At 39.7% G+C, this 17,014-nt stretch overlaps 1 protein-coding gene across 1 annotated transcript in view; it reads left to right on the forward strand.

The window, feature by feature from the left end:
• hipk3b (homeodomain interacting protein kinase 3b) overlaps window positions 1-17,014 on the forward strand; it is a 39,051-nt gene that overhangs the window by 1,505 nt on the left and 20,532 nt on the right. Inside the window, 1 exon segment of the mRNA XM_054771701.1 lies at window positions 7,176-8,472. Within this exon segment, the coding sequence (XP_054627676.1) occupies window positions 7,176-8,472 (1,297 nt within the window).

Genomic DNA, 17,014 nt, shown 5'->3' on the forward strand with positions numbered 1-17,014 from the left:
GTCACAAGGTGGCCTAGTGGTTAGCATGTTGGCCACACAGTCGGGGGATCGGAAACATCTGGGTTCGAATCTCCACTTGGGCATCTTTTGTGGAGTTTTCAAATGAATCAGTTATTATGCCCATTCCATGTTAGTGGTGATATTTTTTTTTTAAAGGCACAGCAGGTGCTGAATTTTTTGTCATTAGACATGCTGCTTATTTATGAACTAAAGCTAAATGCTGCATGACTGCTTTTTACTAAAGGGCTGAAGCTTTCAGATATTGCTTTCTCAGACATGGTCCAGTTTACTTCTTATCCACGCTTATCCATTCTTTTAAGTAGGAGACTCATCTTCTCCTTGCCCACTGTGTCTAAAAACATTCACGGTCATAAAAGCAGTGATTACTTGTTATCTTAATCCTCTCGTAGACACTCCTGTCTGCGGTCCATGTGTAACATTCTTGCGTTTATCAGTAGCAAAGTCTCGGGAAGTTGATGTTACACCACACCGGTCTATAATATTTGTAAATTCATTTGTCACATATATACACACAAAAACCCAGTACCACAATATCAGTCATACCACTGATATTTATAAAGTGCATATGGTCAACAGGACTTGAACATGTTTGCACATAAAGACTGGTTTCTTAATACCCTTCTCACATTTTGAGGCAGACAGTATAGCAGTGAGCACCAAAGACAAGCTTGGAATTTCTGTGGAAACCTGCGTTTACGAGAGGAACATTTCCACCAGAAGTAAACATTTGTTTTAGCAGCCTGCTTATTTGAAAGTACACACAGTCAGATAATTCACATAATTGGATTTTCAACAAAACCAAAGAAATGGGAATGAAGCTGAGAATATCTATCAAGAAAAGCAACGTAATCGCAAATTGTTTAGAGTTAATGAGGGCGGAAGCTACACAGGGAACACAGTGGACTAATCTGAGTGGTTTTCCATTTGCTGATAAACTTATTAGCCTTAGCCATCAATGCAGAACCTTGGAAGCATAGCATGCATAGTTGGTTTTCTTGCATGCTAGCTTGGCTGTTAAATCCCCATGGTTGCATATATTCAAAATAGATTTTTAATGGAGTAATAGAATTTTAACTATGTAATGTTAGCGTTGACAGTCATGCAAGGTTATGTTGTATAGTTACTATATTTGGTAATAATAATGGATTTCATTACTTGCTAGAAACCAGTAGAATGTGCATTTAAGGCCCAACGTGTGTACTGCCTAAACAGGCTGCAATGGTAACAGAATACATAATTTGGTTAGTATATTTGCTTGTTTGCAAATATTGCATTAATATAGCAAGACTGGTGCAAAGTGAAAGGAACGTGGCTTTCACATGCAGACTTGTTCATATTTATGTTTAGGAATCAGTGTGCTTGTGAACTTTTGAATGTGAACACTCAATTAAGTGATTTTAATCTCTGTCAGTGTTGTGAAGTCCTGTTTCAATCCTAGTGTTTTACTGAACAGACTAATGCAGACTGGAGAAGTTGTGCCATAGCAGTTTTTTCAATGTAGTTCAACTTTCCATAGCAATCAGGTTGTTGTTAATTATATTACAAAGTAGATAAGACAGTAGCACTTCATTTGACCTCAATTGCTTCAAGATGCGATGAATCCATAATCAATTCAGTCCATTAAATGTTATCACGTTCAATGTTATTAGCTATAATTATGTACACTATGATACACAATGTTTTTGTGATAGTCATAACACTGCCTTAAAAATCCCTCCCACTGTATGGGTGGTTTGTTTATCCAACCAAACACTCAAAGCCACCTCAGTGTGGGATTTTACCATGGCCTTTAAGCGTTTCATAATTAGAGGCATGACGTGTCACACAACAGCATTGGTTTCAAGTGTGACACTACACTCTCGCTTTCAGCTGTCCCTTTTACGCATATGTCCATTTTGTGCTGTGTGTCCCTCTATAGTCTGGGCCTCATAGCGGAACATTCTGTCCTTCGTCTCTACATCGACAGTGTGCGAGAACTAATCCAACAAGACGAGGACTTGTAAATGTTAGTCATAAGTTCACAATTGAAAGGCCATGTGGTCACATTCCTTGGAAAATAGAGAGGCTTTTGAGCAAAGATCATCATTTTCACGAGACCTAGGAGTGCTGGAAAGCAGCAGAGCTGTTTCACAGCGACTCTTGTAGAAAGGCAGGAGGAAACCAAGTAGAAAATTGAGGATTTTCCATGACCACCACTACAGTTTTGGATTTGGCACTTTGAACTTCGGAACGTGCTGGAATCATGGCTTTATTTAATAAATGATAGGCTGTAAATAAAATATAATAATAATAATAAAATATAAATGATAGAAGAAGAAGAAGATAGGCAATCTGTGGGATCTGGTGATTTAATTTCATGTTTCTTTGAATATACTGTAGGGCAATAAATGTAGTGACTCTACATTTATGTCTCACATGCTCTGCTAGTGTTTACCCTAATCATTATATTAGATATTAATATACCAACAGTATTCATTTTATTTATTACATAGCGCTAAGTCGCAACAGAAGTCACTTAAATATACTTTTTATATAGAACAGGTCTACAGTCATCCCTCGTTTATGCGATTAAATGATTCCAGAACCGACCGTGATAAGTACATTTCAGCAAAGTAGGACTCCATATTTATAACGGAAATTTTCATAGTTACAGAATAGAAAACCTATTCACGACCTTGTAAATGTGGGTTTTAACACTAATAAAGCCCTCTAGACATTAAATATCACCCCATAGTCACCTTTACACTCGTATTACTCAATATTGTAGACAAAATAACAGAAAATAAGACATAATATAGACTCACACATGTTGGCATTGGGAGAGTTGCTTTTGTTGTTTTGTTTTTGTTGCTTTTTTTTTTTTTTTTTACTTCCAGTACTTCATGTGGTGACTATTTTCTCATCAATATAACATAATGTAAAATTACTGACACCTTGTGACCAGTGTAGAATACTACATACAACGTGTCTTTTAATGCGTTTTCTTAATGTTTTGTATTTGTATTTTAGTTCATTTAGACTGCGTAAACAGAATTGCGTAATTGGCCAATAAAAACGGAATTTGCTGTTAAACGTAGAATCTCGCGGGAAGTGACATAATGAGAATGAAATGATGTCATCGTGAGGGGAGGGAACGTGCATGTGGGGAAGTATTTCAATCGTGGCGGAATTTCAGCACAAACACTAACCTGCACCCTCCCGAACTAAACATGTCAAAACGGGGGCCTAAAAAAACACTGGCAAAAGTTGGCGAAAATCCTCTCTTACGGCACATGAATGGAAGCTAGCGGGGTTAGCTTAGTTTAGCAGAGCATGCTAGTATGGCTGTGCGTGTGCTAATCAGGGTGGATGAGTGTTTACACCGTGTTGTGTTTTAAGGGAAACGCTGTCTAGTGTCGGCTAAGCAAAGGACCGTTTGTGCATGACTTAAATTGTGAAGTCAAACCACATAGCCACCACCGGTTTGGGCCTCTGCATGGATAACCTTGTGTAGTTTGTGATCGCCGAGTTTTCCAACTCATAGCTAAAACAGTTTTCTGGTGAAGCATGTTGGCAGTACCACATGAATCGGCTTGTAGCGTGAACTTAGTGTGTTTGAATCAGTGCCGTGCCATTTCATTGTGTATTTGCTTCACCTGACATCTGCAGATCAGTGTGAGTGCAGACTAGCAAAGGGAGGGGTAATCAATGTCCAGTGTGAGTGCGCCCCTTAATTTTCTCACTCCGCACCATTTGCTCGGTGTGGACAGGTGTCTAGTGTTTGTTTTCTTGGCCATTTAAATTTTGAGTGGACTCCAGTCAAAAGGTCACCAGTGAGTAATTACCAAGCAGCTCAAGGTTGTAGGAAAGCTTCCGCAGCTTTGAAGGATGTAATGCAATGCCACAGTTGGAACCTCATGGCTGACCAAGGGAGTATCTAGCTTCTGGTCATAATAATAGCAGCAGCTGCCATTCTTTTCCCATCCCACCAATTACAGCTCACGGCTCCATATTTTCTGTCCGGCATCTGATCATTTACACTTGCAGTGTTTTCGTTGACGTGTGAGAAGTCTGCCTTAACTGTTCTTTCACGGGTTCACATCTGGCAACTCTGGAGATTGCACTGGGTTTTCTTTGACATTAAAAAGATTTGGGTACTGAGGCACTGTTTGAGGTAGAGGCTGGGAATCTACCATTATGATAAGATATGCGATACACGACTCACGATAACGATAGTATCACATAACTCTTAAGTAGATCAAATCTAGGACTAGAAACATAACAGATGATGGAATCACCGGAACGACACGGAGTGCGACCCGGGCATGGTTGAGCAGTTCAGTATTGACAATAAGGGGCTATCCACACGGAAACATTCTCAGGTCAAAACGGCAAAGTATTTTAGCGTTTCAGCCTCTCCCACATGGAAACACCTTTCTGGGTGCCCTGAAAACTGTATTTTTTTGGAAAACTGTCTCCAGCGTGGGAAAATGTGAAAACTCCAGCTTGTCATTTCCGTATAGATGGAGCAATGCGCTTCTTTTTTAAAACAATTACGTCAGTGACCCGTTGCCATCATGTGACGAGAAGCGTCTTTCCATTTAACTTACAGCAAACTTCATCGCACGTGTCCGACATGTTTTGTTTTTTCGTCTTCTGTCACTACCCCCCAATTTTCTTCCACACTCAAGAGGAGCGCTTCCTGCATGACTTGTTAAAATGGTGACTTTACAGTGGTTAATAAGAAATCCACTATGCATATCGATAATTCTTCGTAAGGTTAAATATCGCAATATATTGATATTTCATCACACTCCTATTCTGAGGCATACTTTTTTACCACTTCCGTCAAATCCTTGTTGCTTTTTTTTAGTATTCATGCAATCGAGGTGTATCTTCTTGGGTAAAACCTAGGAATACTCATGATTATAGATAACTGATTTAGAATTGTGTTAATGTTAATGTTTTTGTTTCTTGTCATTTTAGACTACTTGAAGCAATTTGGGCATATTGACGGTTTCCATTTGAAGCCTGATTGGTCTTCTGTTTTATTTATAAGATTGACATACTCATAATCTAAGAAGGCAGACAATTTGTTTCATATTGACTAGTGGAATATTGCAAAGCTACGACAGAATTTTTTTTCAGGCTGTAGCCTGTAGTGGTTTTCAAATGTTCAGTGTCGTAACTTCCAACTTTTTGCATTATCGACACCAAGACTAGCACTAGTTACCAGGTAAACTCAGTTCACCATGTGTATTTGTTTGATAAAAGTGTATTAACCCATGGGAATGAACTGTCCCAGAATGAAAGTAGGTCATGGTTCCAAGGATGGCACACAGAGTCTCCAGTCACTGGTCACTTTGCCAGGGAGGGGTATTCGAAACTCTATTGTACTTCTTTTAGGGCTGGGCGATATATTGATTAAAAAATATATATATATTGATATTTCTTTTAAGCACGATATAAAAACAAACATATCTCACTCTTCACTTTGCTGTGTGTGTCAGCGCCCTGAGCGGGGCTCCTGGTTCGTCCCCCTCCGTGCATAAAGGAGGGTCAGAGCAGAAGCTCTTGGTGACAAATCTACTTTTTCTGGCGTCGTCTGAGTTTTTTCTGGGATTTGGAGACTTAAAAGTGAAAGGAGTATTGTTGTGCAGTTGGTCTGTTGTCACTGAGCAGCAGCGGGTTTCCCTGCGACGTGCTAGCCGAGATAAAATATTAAAATGATTTTATTTTGATGGCCAATTTTAAATTAACGAACTAAGAATCAAGTTTATTTGTAGTTGTAAATGTAATTAAAGTGTTTTTACTCACTTTTTTATCTCTCCTGCATTGTTTCCTTTTCTAACAAAAATAACACTGTTCAAAGTATTTTTGAGTTGCTGACATTTAAAATATCCTCTTAAAGGGGGCACTTGATGACTTCTTATTTTGTTCTTTTCTGCTTTTGGTATGAGGATTTGATTATAGCTAAAGGTTTGTTATAAAGAAGATTTATAATTTACTTTTTCTATATTTTTGTTTTCATTTTAATGAAACAATATTTTTGTTTTCATTTTAATGAAACAACTTTGCACGCATAGTTGACTTTGTCTAAACTCACCGAGTGGAATAAATACTGGGATATATATCGTATATCGATATTCAACATAACTATATCGGGATATGAGTCTTGGTCCATATCGCCTAGCCCTAACTTTTTGCTTATTTAAATGTTATTAGACAACTCTTAATGGCTACCATGGAATTACACAAATACACATGGGGGCGGTGTTCACGTGCAAACCTTTGATGCTTTATGACTATATTTTTGTCTGGTTGGCGTTTTCTATGATGCTTTCCCGCCTTATTGGTTGCCTGGAGACATGCAGTAGGATGCATTGCAACCACAGAGAAAGGTCAGACAAACCTTTGCAAAGTTAGTCATCCGCGTGGAGGGTGGAGGTGGTGGTGGTGGTGGTGGTGGGATTACAGTAGATTGATCTCAAGTACTCCACGGCAAACTCTTATCTTAGCTATATTTAAATGTATGTTTCATATGAGCTGGTTAATGCCGTTCTGATGTCATAGGAGTAGGAGGAATTAAAACAAGATAATGGTTTAGCAGTTCAACACTATATTTGTCAGTAGTTTACATAGACTCGCCCTTGAGTTTACATGCAGTTATTTAGTATGAGACAACATTGTAAGGGATGCTGACAATTGTAACTAGCGATGTTCTCTTATGGTACATACATATGGCCTTTAATGTTCTTCTGTTACGATAAACTGAATGAAAATGTAATATTCATGAGGACTGTTGAGGTTTTTGTCAAGTTAGACTTAAGTACAAGTTATTGTGCAAATGTTTGTTCCTGAGAAAGTAGAAAAAACACACTGAAACCATCTCGTTGGTTGTTGTGTTTTTAAGAAACGTCATTGGTCTCTAGGAAGAGATAGTTGCTGCAGGTCTCAAGACTGTTTTTGTTCACGTTTGTGTAGGAATTTGAACATTAACTCGTTAAAATTATTTATTCATTCACATAATACAACTTTTTTGTGAAAAACTGTATTCACTTTTGTTATTGCAACTTTATTATCTATTCTTATCAAAATATAAATTATAAATGAACTATATATGAACGTCCAAGGATTCACATTTTTGACCCACAGTGTTTGCTTCTTTCTTGCAGGTATGGCCTCACAAGTCTTGGTTTACCCACCACACATTTATCAAACCCAGACAAGTGCCTTTAGCAGTGTGAAGAAACTCAAAGTTGAGCCCAGCAGCTGTGTGTACCATGAGAGGGCACATCCGCGGACTTATCTGAACAGACGAAACCTTGGCATTGTGCACCCGACAAAAGCTCGCTCGTTCTTGTGCCAAGACCTGACGGCGGGCGCGAAAGTGGTTGGAGGACCAGAGTACCCCGTGAAGACTGTGGTGGTGCGTGGCGTCCAAAGACAACAGCCCGGGAAAAGAGGTGGAGGATCGGGCCCAGCTGCTGTCCAGCAGCGGCAGGCCACAGGGGTTGTCCACAAGCAGGACAAGGAGCAGCAACATCAGACAGACTCAGCAAGTGGGGGCAGCAGTGGAGCAACAGGAGCAGGAGGAGGGGGAAGGGGAGAGGGCTGCAGTGGAGGAGGTGAGGGAGGTGGAGAAGAGGAGGAGGAGGAGGAGGGTGACACAGAGGCAGACTGTGGAGGTTTGAACTCGGCTGACAGCTCTCAGCGATGTGGACAGAAACGTAAAAGTGAGGAGCTGGATAATCGTGGGAGCACCATGCAGATTGTGGAGGAACTGTCAATGTTGCCCGCCATGTTGCAAACAGCGAATGTAGGAAATGCAGCAGCGACTGCGCCTGCGGCCGTGGGGGCTGGAGGGGGGCCTTCCAAACAGGTTGCGGGAGGGGGAGCGGGAGGATGTGATGGGGACTATCAGGTAGTACAGCATGAGGTTCTTTGCTCACTGAAGAATACTTACGAAGTGCTGGATTTCTTGGGACGTGGCACATTTGGCCAGGTTGTAAAGTGCTGGAAAAGAGGCACGGGTGAGGTAGTTGCCATAAAGATCCTGAAGAACCATCCTTCATACGCTCGACAGGGTCAGATAGAAGTAGGCATCCTTGCACGTCTGAGTGGGGAGAATGCAGATGAGCACAACCTGGTGCGAGCCTTTGAATGCTTCCAACACCGCAGCCACACCTGTCTGGTGTTTGAGATGCTTGAGCAGAACCTCTATGATTTTCTGAAGCAGAACAAGTTCAGCCCGCTGCCATTGAAAGTGATCAGACCTGTGCTACAGCAGGTGGCCACGGCTCTGAAAAAGCTGAAGAGCATGAGTCTCATTCATGCAGACCTCAAACCTGAGAACATTATGCTGGTGGATCCAGTGAGGCAACCCTACCGGGTGAAGGTGATAGACTTTGGCTCAGCCAGCCATGTGTCCAAAGCAGTCTGCTCCACGTACCTCCAGTCTCGGTACTATAGGTGAGTACAAAACAGTCAACATTCATTGTTTTTATGACAGTTTTTTTTTTACAATTAATTTTAGTGCAGCTACAGTCAATTTGAATATCGTATGGTGCTCAAACTGTTGGGTTAAAAATGTCCTTTCTCAAGCAAAACAAGGAAATATCTCCCATGCTGCATAACATCCTGCCAGCGAAGGAGCCGCATACCACTGGAATCTAAAAAAAGTTACTCCACAGTGTTTATTGTAGCAGATTTTTCGGGCCCTGCAGCCTGGGAAAGAAATTTTGTTATGGAAATGAATGCATTTTTTAAGCTTCCGCTTTAATTACCAAAATGATTTACTGATATTAATTTATGGTAGTGAGTTAACATTGTTTGGGTACTTACATTTAATCAAGAAAGTCTGGTTTAGGAAATTACTAAATTATACTATTTTATAGGTTTTTGTATGAAAATAGCATAGGCTGTTATTAGCTCTGTAATTATATAATCTATTTAATTTTGGAAGCCAGATGTTTTCTTCTTATAACTGAACTAAGGCTATGACGCTGCCTCCCAACAACTACAGGTGAAATGAATTGGGAAATGTTTGTTTGTTCTCCTAAGGCCTTGCAGGAACCTGAAATAGCAGCTAAACGTGCAAAGTCCCACTCACTCATATGTTTGGTTTGCTTTTGGTGTGTTTTTACTGACACAGTTGGCACTGCATGAATGGGTACAGCGAGTACCAAAAACAGAATAATGATATGAATTAATAACAGAGTACACATTACCACTGAACCTTGTTAAGGTTATTTCCCGGGAATTAGAAAAACACCAGAGGAAATTAGCGTTTCCTAAATACTCCTCCCTAAACAGATGCAGCGCATAAATAATACATAAGCAGTGCAGTAGAATGCCTGTTAGAACTGAAAGACTCCCCGCAATATAATTAAATCTGTCACTAATCTACACTGGAAGACCACTTATGCCATTTGAGAAGGAGGCCCTTTTTTTATGCTAGTGATACAGCAATGATTCCGCCTTTCAAATCTCATATTCTAGTGTGCATAACGAGTGACTGCCATTATGCAGGAGCTTGTGTCTTGTTTATGTGAAGGGCTTTCACTTTGAAATGCACACTGAAGAAGTGAAACATTATACTCCAGGTAGAAACGAAAAGTAAGATATGGAAAATGTTGCTGATGCCTCAGACAAGAAAATAGATTCTAGATACAGAGTGGTTCTTAATCATTAGCTTGACTTGGAGGTTATGTTTTTGCTTATTTGTTGTAGCCAGTAAACACAAATATTGAAAACTGGCTTCAGTGGCACACAGAGTGGCCACTTTGAACAGGAAATTTGGGCCCTTAGGTCAAAAGGGTAAACCTCTCTTCCAGACGACCAGAGAAAATTCTCACAGACACTCTTTAACTGACCGACCTCCATTTTCAGTTCCTTTAGTTATTTTCCATTGACGATGTCCATATAGTCTGAATAAGAATTTAACCATAACAACATTTCAACCACTCCTTGGCTGTTGTACAGTAAACCCCTGTTTGAAAAGTGCTTGTCAACGACAGTTATGACTTTCTGTTCATTTCACACATGCGTGAAGCTTTTTTGTATGTATATGACGTTTCGGGAAGTCGTTTAAAATAGAATAGATTGTACATTGCTGTACTTTTGGAGGGCAGGAAGTGAAGAGAGCAGCTGCTTGTCAACTCTGTCATCTCTTAGCTTTGGTGACCACCACTCATGTCAATTTACTGCTCTTATTTTTGTATGCTGATGCATCAATATAAAGTTGGCTGCAAATAAGAGAATATTTTGAGGCATACTGTTAAAACTTTTCCATAGGTGTAAATTTTCAAAATAAATCAAGACAAAATGAAATGAAAATACTAGATACCTACTGAAATAAACTGGTATAAAGACAGCCCATATAGGTGACAATTAATAAGTCATTAAACGAGATGAAGAAAAAGTGTAACCTTAATGGGCTGCATGATTCTTGCTTAGAATTGAGACTGATTCTCTGGGACGATTTTTTGACATGCGCACAGATACAACATTTTCAGGGTCCTGTGCATACGTTTTAATACACACATGATTGATTATTATTGTTTTTATCGTTATTGGACTTGTCATTGTCTTTTTTGTCGCTTTTATTTGTTTAAAAAAAAATCAGTTTGCATTTTTTTTTTAAATAAAAGTATTTTAAGTAATTTTTTTCTGACTTTTTTTGTACCGAAAATTAACCGAACCGAGCACTTCGAAAACGGAACCAAACTGAAATTACATTTTAGTGTACCGTTACACCCTACTGCATACCATGTAAATTTTTGTCGGAATCAAAACACAAAAACTGTGCCTGTGTTTTGTAGAAGCCTCAAGCAGAGTATACTTTGAGGGAGCCGCATGTTTAAGCATGAGCATAAAGGATTACTTAAAATAGCTTATGGGATGCTGGCCAATGTGCTTTTATAGGTGATGAAGCGCCGGAAGGAAATGAAAGAGCATCTTGACATAGTAGTCATTTTTCCCTTTACTTGTCTGATTGTAATTTAAATACACAATGTTAATTATTTGCTGGTCAGTTATCTGCCTGAGCCCGTTCAACATTTGTATTGGGAAAAAAAAACATTTTACATACATTTCAGGAGCCACCTTTGGTAGTTTGCCAAATTGGATTCCAGAAGCAGGAACGACAACACATCACGTTCACATTTACTAGGGGAACAATCCAACACTTGGTGAATTTTGCTTCACAATGATAGGAAGAGTGGACATACATCAAAGATCAAAAAGCGACGTTGCTCTGAATGCTTGGCCGCCACAAGCCAGTAATCCTGTGGGCACTTTTCCGAACCTCCTGCTTTTTCTGAACTTCCTGCTTGAAACCCAAAGAATCAGAAGGATCGCGAGGCCTGTATTCATACTGAAAGTCAAGATTTTGAGCTTTTGCCCTTTGAGCGGGAAGTCAAACATGTTTCAAACTATCGTGAGCTCGAAATAGAATATCGGCTGACTTTTGGTCAGTTGAAAGTGTTTCCAAAACAGTATTTTTTGTGTTTATGACAGTCATATATATGTTTTTAATAAAGTTAAGCAACACTCTAGCTCTCTAGCTCTTGCTTTACTTTGGAACCTGAATTATTAGTAATACCATATTAAACAGGTAGAGTATTAAATGCTTACCTTTCTGTTTTCATGCCTGGGTTGGTAGTTTAACAAACATAATCATAGATGAAGTGGAAATTACATCGATCAGCTTTGCATTCAAAATGAGTTTGTTGTTTTTCATCAATGAATGGCTTGAGGACAACATGTTTTAGGAATAGTACGGAGGTTTCACCTTGAAAATGAGATCAATGATGACTAGGGCAATGTAGCCGATAACTACAAGCAAAGGTGTTGCCAAGGACAGAAAAGCTGTGTTTGTAGTGAATGATCAGATTTGTCATAGAAACTGAAAAGCATGATCCAAAATCAAACGAACATTAAATACAAATGAAAGCAACTTTGACCAGGCTATGAAAACAATTTACTGCAAAGCAGTGTTCCAGCTGGCCAAAGTCAAAATACTTATTAACCAGAATGGCAGTCAGTGGAGCGCAAACCCCCGCCACCGTTAAACATTCTTAATATGGATTAGCACTTAAGTCTACTACTCACATATTGCACACCTGAATCTTCTCATTAAGATTTATACATTATTCACTGAGAAATTAAGGAAAATGTCACAAATGCGCTAGTTCACAATGTCAACCAGAGGGAAGAAAATACCAAGATGCACAGATTTTGGACATGCTCTCACGAGGCAATTTGTACTCCGCTTCGACATGCTTGATAATTAAATTAGGGATTATTTATTTCATGTGAGCACTAGGTTTTGTGTTCAGTTATGGTTTGAAGAAGCGGGTTTCATCACAGTGCACATGATATAATCGATGTGTTCTTGTTGCCAGTTATCAAAGGCGATCGCCACCTTGCATAATCAACATACCAAAATCACTCAGAACAATAGTCAATATTCTTGCTCACGCACAAGCACATACAGACATGTAGTTTAATCAGTGTAATCATTACACCCGCCAGTTACTAATAATTTTTACATAGCATCATATAAGGTACAAAGGGCTGCAGCTATCAAATTATTTTAGTAATCTGTTGATGAATTTTGTTTTGATAATGGAGTAATCGGATAAAAAACACTTTATAGCAGTCGTGCCAAAGCAGTTGTTCAGATTGCCAACAAAATGGAATTGGTTCCCTCTTTGCCCATGCCCTGGGAGAAATGTGAATTGTTTTGTGTGTCCATTCATTCCTGCATGAAATTTCTACTTTACAATAGTCCGCGGATATATGACCATGGTTGTTTTGGCGTAGTTCTTGGTTTCAATAAAGTCATTGTTGATCAACCACCTCTTCATCATTCTCTCAATGTCCGGCAAAACCGACAGTATTTAATATCAACATAAAAACATGACAATCTGTGAGATGTGTTTGCATCTGTGGAATAGGCAGATTAAATATTCCCCAGCATGCTTTGCTGTAGTTAAAATGACAATCCCCGGTTCATTTCAGGTCAATCGGTCCATTATCTTACCATTCAAAAACCAAGGTCTCTAGAGAGGGGGGAAAAAACACATCTGAACTAGGACAAAAACCTTTCTTTAACTTTGGCTCTATGTCAGCACATTAAGAGGTTTACATTGGGCACACGCGCCCAAAGCTCTGTATCCTTAATCCAAGGCCTAGGCAGATCAGTGCAACTGCTGCCTGTGTTCCACTTAATAATGCAGAATGACTTGAGTATGTGTGTATGTGTGGAATTACACTTCAGGAAGTGTTGTGCAGTAAGTTTTCTTCTGTCGTGGGATCATCGTTGTTGCTACGCTGTCTTGGTGTGAGCCTATGTCGACTTGTGTATCCCAAAATAGTGTATTTATCAGAACAAGCTGTGTGAAGGCCCGAGTAAGCGGAAAACAACAATGGCGCTCCCACATGTGTTGCCACTCTTATTTGCTGGTATTATACAACCTGACACATTGGCCCTCCCTGATAGGACAGAGTAGGGAGGATGAAGGCACTATTTATGGGGCGTGAGATAACAGCCTAACTTAAAGTTCTGTAAATGGAAACAAGAATAGTTGCGCGACATACATGACAGACACAGTTTATGGGGCTGTCATGACTTCAGGCCGCCAGTTGGCTCTGGTGTGTCACAACAAACAAACTGCATCTGCTGTACAAAAGGTGCACAGCATATAAGATTACACAAACGAACAGAGCTTGTTTGCATTTATTTCATAGTGCTTACACGGGTTCTTAACTGGTTATGAAAGCTGAAACTACCTGGGTTTTCCTGAGCATTGTGAAGATTATGTTTTGTACAGGCCATCTTCACTTGTTGGAGAGCTAACACTAACCAGCTGTCACACAGAAGCCATGAATATGAATTAGTTCGTAATACTTGTGTGCGTTATCCATGCTGAACCTACTTTAGAGTCTTTTGCGAATTTGAATCATTAGGTACTGCAAGATGTTGGAGTTATGAAGTAATCACGAAAGATCATTTTCAATAACTGCAGACTTTTCATTGAATGTATTTGAGATGTGAGTAAATCGGTTTCTATTGTTTTAAAGTGGATTGTTTTTATGCCATTCATCCATTGTATAATTATGGTTCAAATCAAGGGCATACAATTTGTACAATATTCTACAGTTAACTACACATCCATTTATAAAAAGCATTCTTTTATTTCTTAAAATGTACAGTATATAAAACGGGGTCAGATACGTAAAATGGAGACACAATATAATTTTCAAGTTCCCATAACCTTAAGCTATAGATCGTGCCACTTTTATGTGTTCTTTTAAGCACAATATCAAAAACAAACATTGTTCATATCGATATAGACTGGATTTGCGCTGTTCTCTAGTATCTTGACGTGAATATGTGTCTCGTTCTGCTGTGTCTCGCTGTGCTGTGTGTGTCAGCGCTCCTTAGTTCCCGCTGCACCAGTGGAGATCCACACATTCCTCGAGGCACAGTGTCACCGGGGTGGATCTCGTCGTGTTTTACAGAGCAGGATCTCAAACGAAAATGTTTCGTAATCTTCATTAAATGACTACTCATTACACTCAAGGCTCGTTGGGCCTCGGTTACTTGCCTGTCAGTGTGTCAGAACGTGTGATGGAAGAACGATGTGTGATAAATCAACAAGTAGTCGTAACTGCAAAATAAGAAGTGGAGGCTGGAGGCGAGTCTGGATGTAAATATTACGCTGTCTAGACTTGGAGAAGCGCTAGCCAAGATAAAATATTTAAGTTATTTTATTTTAATGAAGGGATTGCCAATTTAAAATGAACAAACTAAGAGTCAAGGTTATTTGTAGTTGTAAATGTAATTAAGGTGTTTTTATTCACTTTTTTGTCTCTGGTATGAGGTTCTGCTTTCTAAAAAAAATAATACTGTTCAAAGTAAAGTATTTTTGAGTTGCTGCTGACATTTAAAAATGTCCTCTTAAAGGGGGCACTTTATTTCTTATGATGTTCTTTTCTGCTTTTGTTATTAGCTGAGGATTTGAGCATAGTTAAAGGTATGTTATACAGAAGATTGATAATCATATTGTACTTTTTCTATATTTATTTCACAAAGAGTATAGACTATTTTATTTTAGCGGCTTTTTTTCTACAAGATATTCTATAAAATTTTAATGAAACAAGACCCCATCATATTTACATAGAGATGCATTTCATGTGTGACTTTTGCACGTGGCGTGGGAGTCATGAGCTTTATGCTTCCCAGCATTCTGCAGTCCCACAGTTGGTATGTCATATGTTCAGGATGGAAAATGGATTCGGTTTCACTGAAAGGTAATGAAGCTAGGGTTGCAACTGCCTAACGGCTGAAAAGGTAGCCCCCCTTTCCCTGCCAAGTATTTCTGACTGGAAGTATACCTACATGGGGGACCACACAACCCACCCAGTGCAATCGCAACCACAGCTATAGCCTCCCCTCAGGCCAGCAAGATTGAAATTGTTGGCATGTCTCCCGGTTTAATTTTTACTGCCGTGTTGTGTGCTGGCCAAGCTTTGGTATGCATTTGTTTTGACCATGTGATCAAAGCTGTCCAAAGAGAAAACGGCTTTACGTTAGTTGCCGTATTTGTAATTTAAATATATATTATTTGGCATTGAGGGGTAGATTTACACCACTAGCTCGTCAAATTAAAAACGTCAAAGATCGACAGGAAATCTTTCACAAATGACTAAAACACTCTACATTATTTGTATTGTATTTGTACTTTATTTATCCCACAGCGGGGAAATTCACTTGTTACAGCAGCAAGCAAGATACGCAAGTAAAGAATACAGTGTAAAGAATACATATTTACTACAACATGGTTCAGGTGGTGCAGGTGTTGTAGAGCCTGACAGCGGCCGGTATGAAGGACCTGCGGAACCTCTCCTTCTTACACCGTGGGTGTAACAGTCTGCTGCTGAAGGAACTGCTAAGGGAAACAACAGTGTCCTGTAGCGGGTGAGAGGTGTTGTTCATGATGGATGTCAGCTTAGCCAACATCCTTCTTTCCCCCACTTCCTCCACGGAGTCCAGAGGACCGTCCAGGACAGAGCTCGCTCTCCTGATCAGCCTATTGATCCTGCTCCTGTCCCGGTCCGTGCTGCCCCCTCTCCAGCAGCCCACAGCATAGAAGATGGCTGAGGCCACCACAGAGTCATAAAAGGTCCGTAAAAGAGTCCTGCACACACCAAAGGACCTCAGTCTCCTCAGCAGGTGGAGGCGACTCTGGCCCTTCTTGTAGAGGGCGTGGGTGTTGACGGACCAGTACAGTTTGTTGTTAAGGTGAACACCCAGGAATTTGTAGCTGTCTACCAACTCTATGTCCGCTCCCTGGATGTTCACCGGTGTGAAGTGAGATGTTTTCCTCTGGAAGTTAATGATCATCTCCTTTGTCTTGCTGGTGTTGAGTTGCAGCTGGTTAAGCTCACTCCAGCTGACAAAGTCCCTGATGACCGTCCTGTATTCCAGATCATTCCCATTCATCAGAGATCAACCGATATGGGTTTTTCAGGACCAGTGCCGATTAGTAGTTCAGGAGGCCGATAACCGATTTTTGGAGCCGGTATTTATTTGAGGTAAAAGGGTAAAAATTGCCATAAAAATGTTGAGTAATACAAACACTTAACTTCGTTTAATTGCCTACAGCATGTTTATTTAACCAAACCAATAAAAACTTAAATAAATAGCTCCCTGAAATGTTTCCACAGTAAATAAAGTAACATTTATATTTAACATAGCTTTGTTTTAAGTTCAAACACAACAAAATGTACAGGGAGTTAACAAGTACTCTTGTAAAGTTAAATAAAAACTTATATAATAGCTCCTAGAATTTTTTCAGCCTTCATTTTAGCGTACTTCCCTGCACGGACTGTTTCCACATTAATATAACCAACAGCATTGTTTTAAGTGATTGACAGACCTATCGGGAGGTACTACGAGCTAGCAAAGTTGCCGTGCGTGTTTACTTCGCTCTTATCATTACAT

Source organism: Dunckerocampus dactyliophorus, chromosome 3 (assembly GCF_027744805.1).
Source record: "Dunckerocampus dactyliophorus isolate RoL2022-P2 chromosome 3, RoL_Ddac_1.1, whole genome shotgun sequence".
In the NCBI taxonomy this organism is placed as follows: Eukaryota; Metazoa; Chordata; class Actinopteri; order Syngnathiformes; family Syngnathidae; genus Dunckerocampus; species Dunckerocampus dactyliophorus.